At 40.1% G+C, this 20,845-nt stretch overlaps 1 protein-coding gene across 2 annotated transcripts; it reads right to left on the bottom strand.

Moving 5' to 3' along the window:
- Positions 1-3,224: 3,224 nt before the first annotated feature.
- Positions 3,225-17,521, bottom strand: pax9 (paired box 9). Of its 2 annotated transcripts, XM_030127650.1 has the most exons (4): positions 17,340-17,521; positions 16,021-16,635; positions 13,524-13,663; positions 3,225-8,574 (listed from the first exon to the last, which is right to left on the bottom strand). In XM_030127650.1, the coding sequence occupies exons 1-4, from the start codon at positions 17,341-17,343 to the stop codon at positions 8,320-8,322; spliced, it is 1,014 nt and encodes a 337-aa protein (XP_029983510.1). In that variant the 5' UTR covers positions 17,344-17,521; the 3' UTR covers positions 3,225-8,319. The 2 variants fall into 2 exon arrangements, with proteins under 2 accessions (XP_029983510.1, XP_029983511.1); XM_030127651.1 differs by lacking the exon at positions 13,524-13,663.
- Positions 17,522-20,845: the final 3,324 nt, after the last annotated feature.

Raw genomic sequence — 20,845 nt, forward strand, 5'->3', positions numbered from 1 at the left:
TTCCCAAACGCTTGTATGTGTGTCCCCGGCATTTCACGAAAGAGTGTTTTTCGAACATGGGCCCATACAGCTCCGGCTTAGCACAAAGACTCCGAACCAAGAAGGACGCAGTACCAACGCTTCGTGACCCAAGTACAAGTGTGGGCAGATGTAAGTTCTTATTTTTTTGTATCTTTACTGCATAACCCTACATTACGGATAAGCTGGTGGGTGTTGATGTGTACGTCTAACGTTAGCATGGCAGCTAACATAGCTCGGTTACTGCTGCTAACGTTTGCGTCCCCGTTAACATGCACGAGCTGATAATATCCAGAGACATTGAACAGAACTACTGTGAACACGGGCCTTTTGTGGTTGGCATCAGTACAGTTAGCATCAAGCTTGTTAGCAGCTGCCTGCATTAGTGGCGGCAGGCGTCTTTCCGTGTCAGGTCCACGAACCCGACACAACACCGCCGTTTTCCGTCGGGGCTCAGTCACGCCTCAAGGCAAAGAAAGCTAGTGTTTGGAAAGACGTTCTGTCTGAGACGTGTGTATTGGAGACGAGAGAGCCATGGCTTCAGTCAACATTAGCGCGTAGTACCGCTAGCGGAAGCCGCGTCCTCTCCCAGAGAGGGGAGGGGGAGTGGGCGTGGACAGATGCGTTCATTTGCATACCCGGAAGCAGGCCCAGAAACAGCCTGTTCTGAGGAGGGCTGGGGAGAGGGACTTTTTCCACCGCTGAAACTCCGAAAAAAGAATGATTTTGGGGCGAACAAATTTAAATACTATGTGTTTGGGCTTCTGAGACCTATATGACGTGACTGAAAAATAGCATAATACGGGACCTGTAACTGACTTGCACCAAGCCGCCCTTTCATGCATGGCATGTCACTCCATGGCATGGTTTTTGGCAGTATCTGAGAGTTAAAGGTAATAATACATACAGTATGTGGAATAAGATGAACAAAATAGCAGAGAGATGTACACGGAAACAGCACAACAGCTACAATCATGTGAATTAGTTGTTGGCAAACAAGGTTAAACATTTAGTCCACAGGTGTCAAACATGCAGCCCGGGGCCCAAATCCGGCCCGCCAAAGGGTCCAGGCCGGCCCTGGAGATGAATTTGTGAAATGCACAAATTACACTAAGAAATGAACAATCCTTTAGTTCAGGTTCCACATTCAGACCAATTCAATCTCAAGTGGGTCAGACCAGTAAAATGCTATCATAAGAACATATAAATACTCACAACTCAAAATTTTTCTCTTTGTAAATGTAAATATTTTCATGTATTTACACTCAAAGTATAATTTCAGAAAAAATGTGAATAACCTGAACAAATATGATCAACCTGAAATGTCTTTAGAGAAGTAAGTACAGTTTTAACAATATTCTGCCTGTTATTAAATGTTTTGTGTGTTTGTAGATCCACTGTAATCTGTAAGTTCTAATGTACATGTGGAAATGATAAACTGAGGCAGAATATTGTTAAAATTACACTTATTTTTTCAGTTTGTTCATGTTATTCACATCTTTTGAAAGGAGAGTTTGTAAACCTGTTCATGATGTAAATTTACTCTTTTCGCTCTAAAACATAGAGAAAAGTTTGGAGTTGACATTATTTATATATACTTGTGTTATTATTTGACTGGTTCAGTCCACTGCAGATCAGATTTAGCTGAATGTGGAACTGAACTAACATGAGTTTGACAGCCCTGATTTAGTCAGTTTTTCTGTTTTATATAAGTTAAGTACTTCTCTGTCATTTGAAGCTGACTAAATATTGCACATGGCATAAAAGAAGAACTCCAAAAAACGGTTTCAGAATCCTAACAATTGTGTGCTAAACTAGCTAATGTTAGCTAGTGTCTAAGCTCAGTGCAAAATGAAAATTTTGTTGATATTGATTAATGTTAGACTTTCTTAGATGAGTGTTTTTGTTGACTTCACTCTGTTAATTCTCAGGCATTCCCAGATTTATATAGACTCAAGGTATTAATGTTTATGTTCCCATGGTCTCTAATAAACCACTGAAACTCTCAGTTACTCTGTAGATAATTACAGATTAACACTGAGCGGTGACTTTTGGCCTCGGAAAAGAATTCTCTCTGTACTTTAAAAATATCTGCTGTCAGGTTACATCAGCGATATGAGAACAAAGTAAAATGTAAAGTATTGAAAGAATGTAACTTGTATATCTTCCGTGTCCGCTTAGCTGAACACAGCTAACATTCTATTACTTTCCATTATTGCTATTATTATCATAATTAATTATTGCATTAACTACTCTAAAATAATCCTGTGATGTTGGTAAATGGCACACTTTATTCACTGGGTCATATTAAGTATAGTACATATAGAAATATTTCTGTCTACGGGCCCCATGTACACACATCACTTGTTCTCAAAGCTTGACAGGCCTCCTGTGTATAGTTACTGTTGCTAATGTGGGATTGGCCAGTGGCTGTTTTAGGGAGGGGCTTATCAAAGGGGTCATATCCTTTGACACACACACACACACACACACACACACACAGTACATGCACAAGGGCTCATCAGAATTACTTTATACCACTGATTGAGTAAATGAACTGGTGTGCACTTGAACTGTACACTGTAAAAAAAAAAAAAAATCCTGTTGTTTTTACAGAGAAAAACTGGCAGCTGTGGTTTCCAGAACAATACTTTAAAAAACACATCCAACTGTAAACATATTTGCGGAGTAACATGTAGATTTAACAGTGGATTTAAATGGTAAATGTTCTGCACTTCTTTAGCTCATTTTCTCCTCCTTCATGGTGTCCACAGCTCTTTCCAAATCCACCAGGTCCAACTGGGACCAGTTTAGGGTTCAGTGTCTTCCATGGACACTTGGACATATGGACAGTCAGAGCCAGGATTGGAACCACCAACCCTTTGGTTACTGGACGAGCCGCTCTACCAACTCTACCAACCCATTCATTTACTAATTTAAAATGGGACATTGGTAAATGTTTACTTTTTTATAACTTTTATATATATATATAAAAAAGTAAATATGCTGTTATTTCAACATTATGGTCTTGGCAATTTAAACGGTGCCACATTGTATTTCAATTTACAATTTTATTTTCTAAAAACAAAAGAAGTCCATCATTTCTACATCCAAATCTGGTTTTGTTCACATACTCTTCCTGTAAAAACTACAGCTATATTTGATTTAATCGTTAACACAAAAATCTTTTCAAATAAACAACTTTGCATTGTATTGTCACTTACAGTTTTTTTTTTTTTTTTATGTTGCAATTTTACAACTTTTTGGTGTTAATTCTACAGTCATTTTTTACAGTGTAGGCTTGTGTTGCTCCACACTTGGCTTTCGCAGGAACATTTGAACCCAGCGTTGATATGTAAACGTATCGCCTTCCTTACAGTTTACTACTTCCTCACTCTCCTCCTCATCTTTCCTCCATCAGGCGACTTTGTTGTTTGAGAACCTGTCAACTGTTGAAGTTGTATTAGCCAACAGAGTGTCAGTCATTCCTGTGCCTCCCTCCCTCCTTGTCTGTCTGTCTGTCTGTCTGTCTGTCTGTCCGTCCTTTGGTGCTGGGGAGTTGTTGCCTGAACACAGCTTAGTGCAAGCTAAAACAACAAGCTCAACAAATTCAAATGTGGCTGCAGGGATGGGGGGGTTACCACACACATTCTGTCCCTCTGCCAGTCTGTCTCTTACACAAATATGCATGCACACACACACACACACACACACACCTGCTGCACAGCCTTAGGGGTAGTAGCTACACTTTAAGAGACTCATCTTAACCTCATCTGGTAGTCGCTTATACTAAGCCACGTTGGCATTTGACAGTCATCATTAATGTGGGAGTTTCTCTCTTGCCAAAATGGAATGGCTCCTGATGTTTTGGTTTTTTTTTTTGCCCAGGGGCCTGTGGTGACAGACTAACAACTGCGACTCGCAGACTGATGGAATTGTAAGCGCTTAACGTGTCCTTGCTGTAATAGAGTGTTGAATGTGTACGTTTCTTTCAGACATTGACAGCTTGCAACATGTGCTGCCACGCGTGTATATATTGCTAGTAGCCAAGCAACAGAGCCGCCCTTCCACCCGAATTCCCCCGTTGCGCTGCGTCAATCGTAAATCTCCAGTCGCAGAAAAAAAATGTGTCGTTCTCATTTTCTTTTGAACCTTTTTCGTGTGTCATCCTCAACCTCAAACATTTATATTCTGCACCTCTATACAAGCTCACTGTATTGACACGACCCCACCTGTCTTTTCCAAAGCAGTCTCAGCTAATGATTAATATGCAGTCCTTTCAAAACACTCACAGTATGTGTTAAAAAAAAAATAAAACAGAAAATTATGTCACTGTGACTGAACACAAGAGGCACATATATACAGAGCGAAGACATGGAACCAGACGTGTGGTGATTTTCTATGATTTTTTTTTTTTTTTGTCCAGAGGTTTTACTCACCTGTCTGCTCAAACATTGCTATTTTAAAGCATTAAGAAAACACTCTGGCTGTTGTCAATGTCTGTTCTAAAAAAAACTGTCCATTGAGCAGGACCATGCGTAGGCCCCTGCATTCACCCATACTCTGCTCTGTGTTACTCTGGAAATGGCTGTCTTGTTTCTGATTGCATGCGGAGAAGTAAAGATAACCATATGACACTGAAGTTAGACTCAACATCATTAATTATAAACACGTGTCTTGCCCCTATTTTTAAAGCTACACGCTTTTTAGACCTGGCTTCTATGAGGCTAACCAACATTATAGTAGTGCAAGACAAAGGATTATTAGGCCTTCAAGAAAACTGTTCCTCCTGTCTAGAAAACACACTGTTCCTATTCTTTTGGTGTCAATTAAGACGACCACATTTTAATTTTGTTGTGTGAGTCAGAGGAGAATAACAAGGCTGAGCTCAGTTCATGTAGCGTAGTTGAAAGGAAAAGTTGTTTAGCCTTGTTGTGTGTGATGTAGACTGAGGTAAAGAAGAAAAAAAAAAAAAACAGCATGTGAGGACTTTTTTCATACCGCTCTTGTACTTTTACGGCAGGGAGCTGTTTGTAACTATCATTTACTGTACATGATGAATGGTAGATGGTAGGGGTTAGCTGCGAGGGCCTGGCTAGCTGGTATACAGAGAATGTCTGATCATCACGTCGCTGTGATGTGGTTCACATACGGTCAAAGAAACACTACGATCCCAGAGCAACGGTCCGTGACCACTGGATGCGGGGAAGAGTGCTTTCCAAGTCAAATCAGGCCCTGCATGGTGGAGGACTGTTGACACTGTCGCACGGAGAGACTTGTTTATGCTGTAACACCGGAGTGATGGAAACACGCAGGGGCCATTACTCAACTCCACCACCTCATGAACCTTCCACAGCCCTATGTAAAACAACCTAATCTTATCACAGCATTTATCTGCAACTTCATGTCCACACCAGAGCCCAGTTTGTATAAATCTCAGTCGTCTGGTTTTGCACCGGAGGCCTAGCTTGCCAGACTTACTTATTATAATTTATTACACTGCAGTCCCCCGCCACCACCACCTCCCCCCTTGAAACAAATCTGAAAGTATTTTTTGCATCATTTTGCAAACATGTCATTTGTCAGCCTGGTTTGTGTGCTTATTCTTTTGAAATGAACATGTTGAGTTGGCCCCGACAAGCCCTGTTTGGCCCGTTTTTGTGGCTGCTGAAGGTTCGCTTTTAGGTCACATGTCTGATGACCTTGGAGACCGTGGCCCATCAAGACTATTTGTGTCTGTCTCTGAATGGACACGGACTCCACCTCACCCCGGGAGTCCGCAACACACAAGTCTAGAACTTCAAGGCAACAAGGATGTTCTTATTCCCTCTCCCAACTGCAGAATAAAGTGTAGATCGTTTTATTTTTTTAGAGTAGATCATCACTAGCATTTAAAGAGGATGTTGAGTTTTCAGAATAATGTTTTAACCTCATCTCTCCTCATGGAATCCCAATAGAATGTCAGTGCATTTCAGTTTAATGTAGATATTTTTCCGTGAAAAATGGAGTATTTTTTTAAATATAGAGCTAACAAATCATTCTGTTAATATAGACGTATGTGGCGTGCAATTTAAAGATCTTCTGTTTTACATTTGAACATCCACTCTTCTCAAGGAACGCTAACCACAGCTAGGATTTGACTTGTAACAGAAGTGTAAAGTCAATATATATGTATTAAACTTTGAAAGGGACACTTTTACTGTCTGTATTTAAAACATGGTTGAAACACATCATAAACTACAACAAAGATGCTCAAATCTAATCCTAGGGGTAGGGTTTCATCAAAAGAGCAGACATTAAAAAATTCAAATAGGTAGTTACATTTTATGTTTATACATTAATTTGATAGCTGTATATTTTCTAAATATTTGATTGTATGTTTTCATCATTTCATACTCGCCATAAAATATGTACATTAAGCTGAAATTCATTGAAATCGAACTGTATGCAATTTTTGGGACTGCTTGGGCTAGGTGATTTATTATTATTATTATTATTATTATTATTATTATTATTTTTTTTTTTTTTTTTTTTTTTTTTTTTTTAAATAATAATAATAATAATTAGTAGTATAGTAGCTTGTAAGTTCTTCATCTTTATATAATTTTATATCATATTGGACATCATTTTGCTCTAATATTTGATGAGGATCAGTGCCTGGGATTGTCACAGTATCATTTTAAATCCCTTAAGACAATAAAGAAATTAAAGACACAAAATGTTTCAATGTTCTGTTCATTTTTTCCGTTGCACAATCAGATGCTGAAAACCAGATTTTTATCACTCTAATTGTTCTGAATGTTGTGCCCCTACTTTTGTAAAATATTCAGCTCTTTGTCTAATGAAAGATAGTTTAAAACTACAAATAACTATCCTGTTTGTCCAACACTGACTCCTGACCATAAATCAGCCTTTAAACTGGAACACAATACTGACTTGACATTTCCCTTGATAATGATTGAAATGGACAAATAGGAACATTTTTATAATGATAAAATTTTTGGTCATATCTCTCAGGCATAATTGCATTACCCATTATTTTCCTCCTAAACTAATTTCCAGGCATAAATGATTATAGTAAATAAAGAAACGGCCGTACCGGTTTAATTACATGAGTGGACATGTACTTGATCTTTGTTATTTTAATGAACCAGAGGATTTTTTTTTTCTTTTTTTAAGCGCTGTGCTAACAAACACTGAGTGCTCAAAGCATTTCTGATTAATTTTCCTAGTGAGCCGTGACGTGTGGCAGCGACAGCACATACAGGCCTTGTACAGACGTGCACACACACATACTGTATTTCTTTATGAAAAGCAGTTTCCTGCACATGTAAAAGAGGCTACAACACCCTGGATTTACCAGAGAAAGATACACCATCAGAAAGAGGGGAAATCCATAGATGTAACTATGGTGTCTGTGTGTTTTTGTGAGCGTCTTATAAGAATAAAAGGTATTTTTCCCAAACAGTTCATGAAGACCAATAACAGCCAAACAATTTAATAAGATACATTCAATTTCACTGTGCAACATCTGGAAGTGTGCAGCTAAATTGTTAATGGTATACACTCCAACATAAGACCAATGCCAATTTTGTCTAAAATGTGCGTGGAGATCCCCATTCTTGTCTGTAAGGCTAATTGCACTTCATTCAACGTACCTTAATCTAATAAATAAACAATAACTTCTCTCTGGAGCTCTTGCTTGCATAGGCTACAATTTTTTTTTAGAGAAGTGGGAAAACAATGCTCCATATGACAGTTAATTTTATCAAAACATGACAAAAAAAAGCATACAAACATTTTTAAAAAACCTATAGCAATTAATAATAAGCACCCTGAAAGACTAATGCAAAGTTTTTCCTCTCTTCTTTGATTGCTTATTCATGAAATTATACATTACCCCATTTTGCCCCAAGACATTTTGCAGTGAAGTGTGCAGTAAAGAATCTGAGAGGAACTGTGTTGATGGATGGCAAAATGTCATGGTTGAGTTCAGAGCCAGTCCTTCAGTACACTTGTCCTGCAAGTTCTTTCAGACAAGATGTGGTGAAAATGTACAGGCTGTTTCTCCTTATTCCCTGTGTGTCTTTAGCCTGACTAGCTTGTTGGGGAGGAAAGTGGGGAGGGGTCAGTTGGCATACAGTACACAATGGCACAAATATGGGTCCTGGGGGGCCAAGTCCTTCATAGAGAAAAGAGGTGACGTGAAGCCACAGGGAGAGAAAGACTCTATGTTTCCCCTTTCTTTTTCTCTCCCCACTCCTTCCTCCTCTCGTCAGTCCGTTCTTGAACTTTTCTCATTCACAGCGCCGAAGCGGTGACTGGATGGATAGCGTCACGGTTGGCAGTCATGCTCTTGAAGGCCAAAGGGGCTGCGATGTCACAGCTGTGGGGAGATAGAGCACTGCCACTGGCCGGCTGCCATGTGGCTCCGGTCACATAGGCCGACGTGGTGGCGCTGTACCCCATGTAGGGTGACACTTGGGTGGGAGGGTGGTAGGGAGGGATGCTGGGTGCTGTGACATAGCTGTTCACTGTGGGCAAGCCATTCGGCGTCTGCAAAGAAAAAGAGAAGATCAGCTGTGAAAATGTGCATCTGAAAGGGTGCTGATGACCTTCCTCATGGTGTAAATACAGAGGCAGTTGTTTTTAAAGATCGGTGGATTATTCAGTATGTGCACGCATTGGCAGCAGGAGTAACTGATTACTCACATTCAGATGAAAAGCGTTCCCACTGAGACATTTTTACCCCAGTTTGAGGCTCAGTTCCATATTGATTCATCGCGTTCTGCAAGTGTGATGTTTAATGTTTTCAGTTCAGACTTTATCCAGTTTCTAATAAAATAAGATTAATCTTTTTTTGGTTTTTTTTGTTTTTTTTGTGGGAGGGGTTGGCCTGGAGAATATGAGATGATTATTAAACTCTCAGCTTTTCCTTCATGCCAAACTGTTGATTATGTCAGCCTTTAAACATTGAGCAAGAATTATTTTCATTTTTCTTACATAAGGTTTATTTTAGTTGTTTATTGTATTTCTTTGCTTTATTTTTTTTTTTTGTATTATTATTGTGACTTCAAATTTTTTAATTTTATATTCTTATCCTGTTTTTTTTATCCCAGACTGTTCTCATCTTCTCTGGTTTTTATTGTGTTTTATTGCATCTCTTTTTTATTTATTTGATCTTATTTATTTATTTTATTCTTTTCCTTATCCATGCTGCTGTACTGATGAATGGTGGAACACTGAGCACTTTTTGTCCTGTCTTTTTGTCTTGTCTGTAAGCTCCATCCAGTACCTGTCTTACATGTTTAATGTATGTCTTGTTGTAATACCAAAGCCATCATCTCAACTGCAAAACAAATCTACCCACGGGTACAAATAAAGTAACCTGGAACCTTGAAGGTTTGAAATTGTAAATGACAATATCACCACAGCAGTGTCTAATATCTAATCATTTAAGAGAGGATTTAGCTGATTTAACTGTAACTCAGGTATCAACACACACACACACACACACACACACACACACACAACCAGCTGGCTTGTAATGGAAAAAATCTGAGGTAAACTACGGAAAAACGTTAAAGGCAGAAGTGAAGTTGGTTAGATTATAAACAGCACAGACTTAAATTCTAACTTGGATATCACAGCCACCACATAAAAAACCCATTTTTCCAATTTGGAGTATCAATTATGCACTCTCATGTCCCTGGAACACATTAGACATGTACAGAAACCATACAGGCATGACTGGCCATCTGTATATGTATGATGACTTTGTTTTCTATACCAAAAGTGGATTTGTTCTTCTGGTGGCGCTGATATACCGAGCCAGACAATAGGAGACAGGGTGGTTGGGGGGCGCCACAAAACAGATGTCATGAGAGATTGAGAGTGAAAGGGCAGGAAGAGGGGAAATATGATAGAGAATGAGGCGAAGCCAGGGTTCGAAGGGAAAGCATGAATGAATGGGCTTTGCTTTTCTGGCAGGGCGACAGGACTTTAACTGGAGGAATTCACCAAAGCATTTCAACGGCGAGGCCGAATTTCTGTTCCTGGGTGGTCTGCATACAACTACTGCGAATTATTTCTACAATTTCTGTTTCTTTGACTTATTTTTCAAAGACTTGCTTGACTGACACAGTCACTGGGTATTTTTTTTTCAAGTAGATACACACCAAAGTGGGCATTTGTGGTGATCATTTAAAAAAAAAAAAAGAAAAGAAAAGAAAAAAAGTTACTATAGAGCTAAGAAAATGGATTCTGGTGCTTGTGGGTGTCTGTGGGTCTGTACTGGGTGACTGTGGGTGTCTGTGGGTGCATGATGGTGTTTGTGGGCTTAATGTCTTCGCTTCCATTATACATCTACATTTTTTTTATATATATAAAGACCCACACAGAGTTGAGGCCTTTCAGCGGCAGCAGCTAAATATCTTTTTCTGTGCAACTAAATGTTCTGAAGGTTATTATAGGGTTCACTCACAAAAAACAAATAAACAAACAAAAAAAAACTACAAATATATAAGTATATATTGGACTGAGCCACACAACAGGAAACACCTTTCAATATAAAATACAGTCCACAACATCGCCACCACTACCAAAGCTTCAGAAATTACACATGTGAGTCAGCACCTGTCTGACACAACAACACAAACAGTCCAGGCTTCACAATGCGCACGTTTTACTGTGGAGCAGCTCTCAGACTTTCAAGTGGGCCTGTCATTGTGTGCAGCCCTGCTACACAAACCTATTTTGGAATAAATATGGCATTTATTGAAAACATTTTGTGGAACAACATAACCAAAGAAACACGTGTGTGTTCAAACTGCCAAACAGACTACTGCTTTAAGACTAATTCAAAGGAGCCCATGAAGCGACAGGCCTCCACTAAGAGAAGGTTCAATCTGAATCTGCGCATTTTAGCTTCTTGTGTTAAAAAAAAAGGACATTTATAATAATAGTTGTTTGACACGTCGGTATGTTTCTGATTAGGATTAAATTATATTTGATAAAGAAGAGTTCATTGAAATTAAAACTAGGTTCATATCGGTTATTCAGATACGGATTCAAATGTTTTTAGTCCCGCAATTGTCTCATTGTTTGCACCGCAAATAAGTCTTTAAGACCTTTAAATATTTACAACCGTAATGGCATCAAATATTTAAAAATAAATAAATAATTAAATAAAATAAAATAAAATAAGGTCGAACTGAATTGAATATTTTATCTGTTACAAATGTTTGCGGAACAAAACGAGGTTGAGTTCGTGACAAACACCGTGATGTGCGCTCCTCACATTCAGTCCGATTTAACCCTTTCATGCATGAATTATGAGAACCTTAATCAAGAGTTTTGTTGTTTTGGTTTTTTTTTTCCTCCGTGTTTCTATTCCTCTTTAGGCATGAAAAAAATTGAACACATTCTTATGAACCTAATTTTCATGGAGTTTCTAAAATGTCCACTCAGCTGCACCATGCGTTTAATTTCAGAAGCAAAGAAACATGTATTTACTGATATACTGCCTCAAAACTAGGAAATAAAAACATGTTTAATGCTGCTAATCTGGTGTTTTCTCACATTTTAACATACCTGCATGGAGATAATATGCAAAAAAAACAAAAACAAAAAAAAAAATCTTTAGAATCTAATAAAAATTACCATTTTTTTTACACTCAAACATGTAACTGCAGATCAGGTTTATCTAGAACAGCAGGTTTATAGTAATGGTCTGAAACCCAGTGTATGGGATGGTGCAGAAGTGTCCACTGTGTTGGCTGATATGGAACTGAAACAACAAAATCCATAAGAGAACCCCTTTGAACAGCTGTCCACTGTAGTGACCACTGTGCATGAAAGGGTTAATGATGCTCATTTTCAGGGGAAATAAAACAAACAAAGACAGTCCCATGGGTGCAAGGTCTGCCCCCGACCATCCATGGAGGACATGTGGGTGAAGAAGTGCAGCTTTCCACTGACACTCTGAGGTTCAGGCCTTAACATGAGCGCACTGGGAAAGGACTGGGAGGTAGAAACAGTTTCAGGGGCAAATGTGGGAGGAAATACGACAAAGTATGGAAGGACATGACTTCGGTTGAAAATTGGAAGCATTTGGAACATAAATTTCTCCATTTCGTGCACCTCCTATTTAACAGGATCAGTGAGTTCCATGTGTCTCTGTCACAAACACTAACTGTACACGCATGAAACATTCCATCTAATACCCAGGCTGCCTCCTTCTAAAAAATGTCAGGGACAAAGGCATGATTAATCCTCCAGTCTTTTGAAGGGAACAGTACTCGCTGCGCTATCCTTTGTTTTTCATGCAGTAAATGTAATTTATAGAGTTGTTATTTTCTGCATGTAATGGCTGACTTCTGTTTTTGTAGGAGCGCTCAGACAGGCCGTGTGTCCGCTCCTCACCTCACACTGTCGGCTCTGTTTTCTGCGTAAAGACCGTGACAACTGCGTCTGATAAAAAGACAAAATAAATAATGCGCCATGAAATTGCTTTTTGTGAATGGCACGCGTGGTCCAAAACAAAAGGGAACGAACGCGTGTTTCACCTACACGCAGACCTCTACCACCATTTACAGTCTGAACAAAACGAAAAAATAATTACAGCACCGCGTAATTACTGAAAATTATGAATTTTTTTTTTTTTTTTTTAGTCGGAAAAGAAAGCCATAGATGAATAAGGATCAAAATTATTATAACTGCATTTCATTTATTTTAGGGAGAGAACATGTCTGTAACTCCTTATATAATCGATAGAAATATTTTCATTTTATTTTAAAAAAAAATAATTAAACATGAATAAGCATATTAATCATAACCATATTTCATTTTTTAACTACTTTAAATCATTCCATCGACTTTAATAACTCGGTGCATAAGAATCCAGAAAGTAAAGGCCTGTTGCTGCACGAGTTTAGATTTTAAACCAAATATGACTCCATATACGCATTCATTTATGTCCTTTTACGCACGAAACCACGTAAAATGTGGAAATGTGAGGAGCCGCGTTTCTTCTACGCAAATTCAGTGTCTCACTGCCCTTGACCTTTGCGTGGACTTAAGCCCTGAAATCATAACATTAGAGATACACCAGGATAATTCAGCATGGAACCAAAAACACACACGCACACAGACATAGTAGGTTTTCCACCTCTGCCTTGTTTTGTCTCTAAACCCAGTTTCAGAGTGTTAAAGCGAAAAGGACTATTAATTTCAACAGCCAGGATACCAAACTGCAAATTTACACCATAATGGTTCGTGAAAATGCTGACCATAAAAGCAGAAGGTGCTGCCAGTGCAACTTGTAAAGTAAAAATAAGAGGACAGAAGGAAGGAAGCGCATTAATGCTGCGAAAGGGACATTTCCAGGCCATGTAATTATTTAGATACTCTAAAATACTCATGACTCCAAGAAGATTAATAGCTTCTCTTGTTGCAGATGTTGGGATGGTTACAAAAAAAATGTGAGATGTCCTTCTTGTCTTTACCTGTGTGTATTTTGCTTCAGGTTCTAAATGCGGTTTATCCAAGCCATTGACTAGCGAAGAGCTTGCTGGTGGGAAATTAGTCCTGTTTATAGCGCTCCATTCTTCTAGTTTGGCGCTGGAAAAGGATGGACTGTCACTAACTGGAGGGGGCAAAAGAGAGACAGAGGAGAAGAGAGGAAAGAAGTCAGAAGGAGTCTTTTTTTTCTCTTTTCTTTAGGATTATAGGAAAAAAGAGCATCCATCAGGCCCATGCAGCAGCAGCAGCAGCTCGGCCAGGTTGCATAAGGCATGACAATTTGCACTAAGAGCAGCCATTTGTCATTTTACGCACAAACAGCAGCTCACGTGACAAAGGGCCTCCTTGTGTTTCAAACGCACACACATTTTTGATCACATTTTTTTTTTTATTTTTTTTTACCAGCATAATATTAAATAAAATAAGACTTTCATATATTTTCTATAGGTGTACAATGTCTGCGTAAAAGCGTTGAGTCAATAATCTGTATCAGGCCTCACATTATTTTCTGCTTATGTTTTTTGTTTTTCTTTTATTAAAACAGAGTAATAAAAATGTTAGTAATAAATATTTTATGCCCAGTTATGGACCAAACGAACGCCTTCCTATTGTGGACTAGTCACATTTACGTTTACATTGACCTCCTGTAATATCCTACAGTTTATAATATTAGAAAACCCCAAATATGACACAGCTCTTAAAAAAAAAAAAAAAAAAAAAAAGTTTTTCTAAATGTGCGTTTTGTGCGTGTTCAGGGTGGTATTTCGATGTTTAGTTCGAAGTTTTCTTTTCTAACCTGTATATTATGTAGTCGGTGTGTGTGTTTGCGTGCGCGTCACTTTAAAAATGCAATGAAATTTGACCTGAAATCGCTAAATTCACATGAACGTCTTGTTTTTCTCTCTCTCTCTCTCTCTCAGCTGTCATTTTGCATAAATTCACGAATTAATTTCTAAAATCATCACGCTGGTGTGAAATCGTTGCGGTGCAAATGAGCCCTCGAAAATCACTCAAACGTACTTTAAACTTAACCCAGCGTTCGACAAAAACCTGCCACAAACATCTGCTAATAATTTGGAAATGCATAAATTGTTTATAAAGGCAGCTTCTCCAAACACATTCCTCCCACTGTGTGCTTTCTCCTGGATCTAGATCTGCTCGGTTTAGACTGACCCAAGTGAAAAAGTGAAAAAGAGCCGGGCCGTGTTTTCTGCTGGTAACCCTGAAAATCCTGACAGCAGCAGGGACTGACAGACCTTATTCCCCCTTCTTCTTCTTCTTTTTGCCACTGGAAAACAGGCTCTTAGGAGAAAAAAAAAATCCCCTTTCTCAACACCGAGCCGGCCATTAACACTGATTTATGCCGGATCCTGTTTCACTGTTTCCAAAACAGTTGTAGTCTTGTTGAGTGTGTGCCAAAGCTATGTAGGCCCTGTACCTGCGCACACACACACACACACACACACACACACACACACACACACACACACACACACACACACACACACACACATAGATAACACATGCACCATCTAGACTTCAGTCTGGATCTGAACGCGCTGCTGTCTGTTGAGGCCTAAAACAATCGCCGAACCTTGACTCAACGCGCAACCTGGCGCAAAATGTCTGACTCCAAACTTTACGCACGCCTCATTTTGGATCATCTCAGCGCCTTCCCTCTGCTGTCCTTCTAATATTCCACATCCGCCACTTCATTACACTGGTCTACAAGGAAAATGCTTCCAGAATAAAAGTAATGAAATTTTACCACATGAGAGTCACTGATAAAGAAAAATCCAGTCAAAAATGCTGGTTGGCTGAACTTTCCAAGATACAGCCTTGGGTCAAAGTGTGAAATTCGAGAATTAACGAGAGAATGGGTTTGATTCCAAGGGAATATTTGTCTCAGAGCTACAAGATCTACTTCCAAACACTGTCTGCACATTAGAATACATTCACTGTACAGGTTCTATTTAGTGGCAGATTTATAAAACTATTATATAAATGTACATAAACCAATATATATGTGTAATAACACTTAATCATATACCTTGAAAACATCAGCAAACCGGCACTTTTGTCATTTATTTTCCAATTAATCTTATTAAAATACGTAACATTTAGCACATTTAATCTCTGAAGCAAATCATTTCTAAAAAAAAAAAAATGTAGACCAGTGTTATTAGTGCAAGGCCGACCATCTGGTTCTGAACTACTGCTCAAATCAGTATTAGCAGGCAGGTCAAATGGCATTCAGGCCTGGGAGGTTAAAACGTCCCAAAATGTACACAAGGGGGTATAATAACTATTTAAGGAACTCAGGAAAAATCCACCTCCCCTCAAACACACACACACACACACACACACACACACACACACACACACACACACACACACACATCCTCAGTGTTGCGCGCATAAATAAATGTGTTGTCATAAATAAAGTGAAACGCTTGCATGCCTCCATGCAGCCATGCTTACTTTGTTGCTCTGTAATGGACCGTATCCCCAGAATATCTGTTACAGAGTGCGACGAAGGCCATATCCTGTGCATGGCCATGTGTCCGGGTAGGGTGGGCATGCCAGGGGGAGTGGGCACTTTGGAGCTGGGGTATGAGTACAAATGGTTGTAGGGTAACGCGGGCTGCGGCGGCGGGTGCGGCGCCTGTTTGCCCGACTCGTACTGGTTCTGCTGGGACAGATTCCCGATCTTGTTGCGCAGGATCCGACTGATGGAGCTGACGGACGGCAGGTTGAACTTGTCGCAAACCCCGTCGGCGAGTAGCCTGTCCCGGATCTCCCAGGCAAAAATCCCCGGGTCTCTCTGTTTGTATGTCCGTATGTGCTTGACCACAGTGGGCGTGGTGACGCGCGGCTTGCTGCCCCCGATGGCCCCCGGGAGGATGGAGCCGGTCTCGTTGTAACGGGCCAGGATCTTACTGACGCAGCCGTGGGAGACGCGCAGCTGCCGGCTGATGTCACAGGGTCGGATCCCGAGCTGGGCCAGTTCCACGATCCGGAGCCGGATGGCGTTAGGGAGCGGTCTGCCGTTGACGAAAACCCCGCCGAGTTGGTTCACCTCACCGAAGGCTGGCTCTGGTGTCAAAAACAAACACACAAAAAGGCAGGACAATGAGACGGAGATTAGGTAACCAGTGGACGGCCTACCGCAAAAAAAGGCCTACCGCAAAAAAAGGCCCACCACAGACTGCTTCAAACTAATAATATTCTGTGATCAAACTGTACATATCCAACCATGGCAAAGAGCTCCAACTTTTAACTGACTTTTTAAAATTATTATTATTTTTTATCCATATTCTCAGTCATTTTAGGAACTCTGTGTAAGCCAAATTCAAATTCTTTATTGTCTCAGTGTAGATGCGCTGTAAAATGACAGGATTTCACCAGAGCGCGCATTCTGAAACTCACAATGTGTTTTAGTGTCAGACGCGCATCAGCCCCTTCAGTTCTTTTTCTGGAGGACATTGTGTGTGCGCTGACAGTTGGTGTTCGCTGAGGCTAAACCCCACACGCATGTCCGATAGCTGGGACTAAAACTCATCCGTAACTGACACATGGAATAACTCCCGCTGCTGTTTCCTTTCTAGTACAAACGCGGCTGGTCGGAGCCGTCCAAACAAAGTCCACTTGCACTAAACTTGTCCGCATTTTCTCACCTTGACCTTCCGCTGCTGCATCATCCTGACAAAAAATAAAATCAAACAAAACAAGCAAAAAAAAAAAAAAAAAACCCAAACAACAACAACAACAAACGCAGATCCCACTCACTCTGAACTCACCCATCGTGTTAAAGCCACAAATGAAGAAAACGGTGTCCGGTTTCTGCCTCCTTCGTGGATCCTGCTCCGCGTCCAGCGTGGCCGGCAGTGTCCCAAAACAGTGTCCGAGAAAATCTTCTTCCTCTTCTTCTTTGCGCGATAAGGAACAAGAGGGGACAGAATTCTCGCAGTGTTTCCTGACGGCTCTGCAGACAGACTTACATTTCAATCTGTCGGAACAGGAGGAGGCTGGACTTCCAACGCTCCTCCGCCGCTCATTGGTGCGGCTCTCCACTGGAGTTTGGAGATTTCCGAGAACTCCCTCCCCATTGGTTCAAAACTTTGACATGACAAGTCCACAGAGACACCCCCCCTCCCCCTCTCTCTCCCCTTCCCTCCCTCCAGTCCTCCTCCTCCCTCCTTCTTGAGAGCAAAGCCGGGGATATACCACCATGAGTGTGTTTGTTATTGACACAGATAGGGTGAGTAGAAAAAGAAAGAGAAGAATGTTCATCAGATCTTCACGGTTTTGTCATTTGTGAAGCTGATGTGAAAAGATGGGCGGGAGAAAACACAACCGTGACAAACTGATACTAAAAAAAAATGTCAGAATTCAGAGATGAACTGGTGCGCTTAAACCCCTCGTTTAGCTTTCAATCATTTCATTTTTTAGTCTTCTGTTACTAACAACCTTTGGTTCTTGAGTCCAGTGTGTTTCTCTGGGGGTAAAAGCCGTTCGGGTGTCTTTACGCATCAGCACCAGCCTTCATCTGAACCTGTTAAATGGCATCATTAAGGAAATTGGAGGAAATGAATGATTGGTTTTGTCATCGGCTGGGTGATATTTGTAAATTGTATGAAAACACTTTGCCTCATTAGCGGATCAAACTGAACTGTAGAGGCTGAAAAACACCAAAACCACATCCTTTTTGCACCAAATGAGCCATTCAAATGCAACATTTCCAACATTAAAAATACCGCTAATAAGAAGGACAGATATTATTCTTATTCCAGTTGAATATTGTTTTCTAAAAAAAACTAATTTTTGTCACACACCCCACATTTCGCCTTTTGTTATATTTCAGTATTTTCTCCACTTCAAGTTCAATTGATTTCCATTAAAATTTTGCGTCGGACAGGCCGAAAACTGCACTGCATTCACCAATTACGCACAGCATGCCTTAAGGATAAGCAGGTAATTTTTTGTTCTTATTTAATAAAAAGACATCCTTTTTGAGTCTACGCATAATTATATTTGCGTCCCAGAGTTAGATCTAAATAATGAGAGATTTTTTTTCTAACATTTCCTGCTTCTGCGTGTGTGGACCCGCTGAACACAAACCCCCACTTGCAAAGCAATAATAAAGATTTGTTGCTTCCCGACACGAGAAACAAACACGCCATAACTTTGCGCCTTCTTCACTCTTTCCCCATTTGAAACGCGCTTTAGGTTTCCTCGTGTCATTTTTTTAAGCCACAGCAAAACTTACAGGGATCAACGTGCATGTAAACATGAAACGACGTTGTCCACGTACAGACGCACAATTAGGAATATTGTTGAAAACTTGTGCTGACATTAAACACCGGGGCAGCTCTGAGGGGCCAAGATGTACACAGACAATCCCCCTGGGTTTGTTTCAGCACGGACCAGTCTGGGAGCTGAATATACAACAGGATGAACGTTTCTTTTTGTTCATTTTTGTTTATTTTTTTCCCACCTTTTTCAGGATAAATCTCTGAAACTGCACTAGTGCCTGTGCGCTCTCACACTGATGTCAACCATTTACACAGAGCTGCTGAAAAGGCGTAAATGGGCCTGTTTTTTTTGTTGTTGTTTTTTTTAAAGAATTATTTAGTGTTTATACAACATTTTATTTACCTTAAGATAACTAACTTGGATGTCCAGTAAATGTAGTCTTTTTTCCCGGTCGGTTCCCAGTGCGCCACCGGCTACTTGCCCACCCTGCTCAGCTCCCAGGCCACTAATGCGTCAAAGATAATGTTGACCGTTGGGGAAAAGTGTTGGACTTGTTTGCACTGAGGTGCCTTCTGGTGGCTGAAATAACAAAAGGTCAGTCGTGTGGGAGCAAAGGTCTGCGCAAACTGCTCCATCTGCAGCTCTTTTCATTTGAACGCACACCCTGGCAGTCAGTGGGAGAAAATCCAGAGAATGATCTGAGTGTTTGTGACATGCGTTTATCTGGTTCCTGTGATGGGACGAGTTCAGCCACTGGTTCAGAGACGTTGTAGTGATTTAATAGGAATTAATTCGCAAAGCTCCTAAACTATATTATTATTATTATTATTATTATTATTATTATTATTATTATTATTATTATTATTATTATGTGCCTCAGTTAAAGTGTATTTTTGTTGTAATAATAATGATGGTTGTGGTCATGTGCTCCACTTTTTTTTTTGGTCAAATGTCGCTGTAAAGGTAAGAAGCTGCATATGCTTATTATTATCCCGTCAAGACATGTTGGCCATGCACTGATGTAGATGTTAAACATGTGCTGCAGTGCGTTCAGTGTGGCCTACAACCAGCGTTTACACTCAAAGCCATCTTAATAAACATGTATTTAGGCGACTTTGTTTCTTTTTTTTCTTTCTTTTCTTTTTTAACCGGACCTTTAGTGTGTCAGTGAACGCCACAGCTCTAACAGACTGCCTTTGCACGCATGATTACCAGCCTCTACATGGCTGTCACATGCCTGTACAGCTCAAGAGGCTAAAAAATCGTCCATGTCGAATTGGGAATAGTAGGTTGTACCGCCCGTGAAGGCAACGCATCACTTGTCAGGCAAATAGTGGAAGGATGGAGCCGCGCTGTGGCCTGTGTCCAGCACAGGCCGACGCACACCAGCGCAGCCACTGGGTTCTGCTTCTGCTTAATATCAGTATTTAGTTGAATTGGGTCACTTTAGGGGATTCATAGCCTCATGTTTATGCTGCGTATTTGGAGTGATAGCTGAAGCGTGCAGGTGGATGTTTGACCCAGTAGTGTGCGTCAAAACATGTGAACGCCGCACCGTTTGGAGAATGCTTATTGGCGAGAAGGGATGAGATCCAAACAGAGAAACACAGATGAGGGATTTTTATTTATTTGTTTATTTTTAATTTTCTGTTAAATCTAAGAGTTTTTCAGTCTTGAACACAAATTACCTTGTGTGTGTTCTGGAGTTTTTGTTGTTGTTTTTTTTTCTCGTTTTGTTATTTACTTATTTATTTATTTATTTTAGGGTTCTTTTGTGTGCACACTTCTGCGACACTTCATGCATCACGCGGTCTGTCTTTTTGTATCCATATGCGATGATAAAAGCACATTTAATGCTTGAAAGACATTTTCCTAAAAACATCCTATACTTCTGACACAGTCGAGTTTCTTCTACAGCTTTGTTTGAAGCGCGCACGACCCGCGAGCTGTTTATTCTTCTTTCCACGCGCGTTTTTTGACCAATCTGATATGATGAATTTATTTAGAAAATTCACAATCAAGTTCATTCTTACGAAGTACTTTTAGATGA

The sequence above is a fragment of the Sphaeramia orbicularis genome, chromosome 22, assembly GCF_902148855.1.
Source record: "Sphaeramia orbicularis chromosome 22, fSphaOr1.1, whole genome shotgun sequence".
Classification (NCBI taxonomy): domain Eukaryota; kingdom Metazoa; phylum Chordata; class Actinopteri; order Kurtiformes; family Apogonidae; genus Sphaeramia; species Sphaeramia orbicularis.

Excerpts from the sequence above, each read along its gene's own strand:
- pax9 (XM_030127650.1), bottom strand. Across the intron at positions 13,664-16,020 it reads GTCCATTACAGAGCAACAAA|TTAGTGACAGTCCATCCTTT; the intron begins GTAAGCATGGCT and ends TGCCCCCTCCAG. Across the intron at positions 8,575-13,523 it reads CTGAAGCAAAATACACACAG|ACGCCGAATGGCTTGCCCAC; the intron begins GTAAAGACAAGA and ends TTTTCTTTGCAG.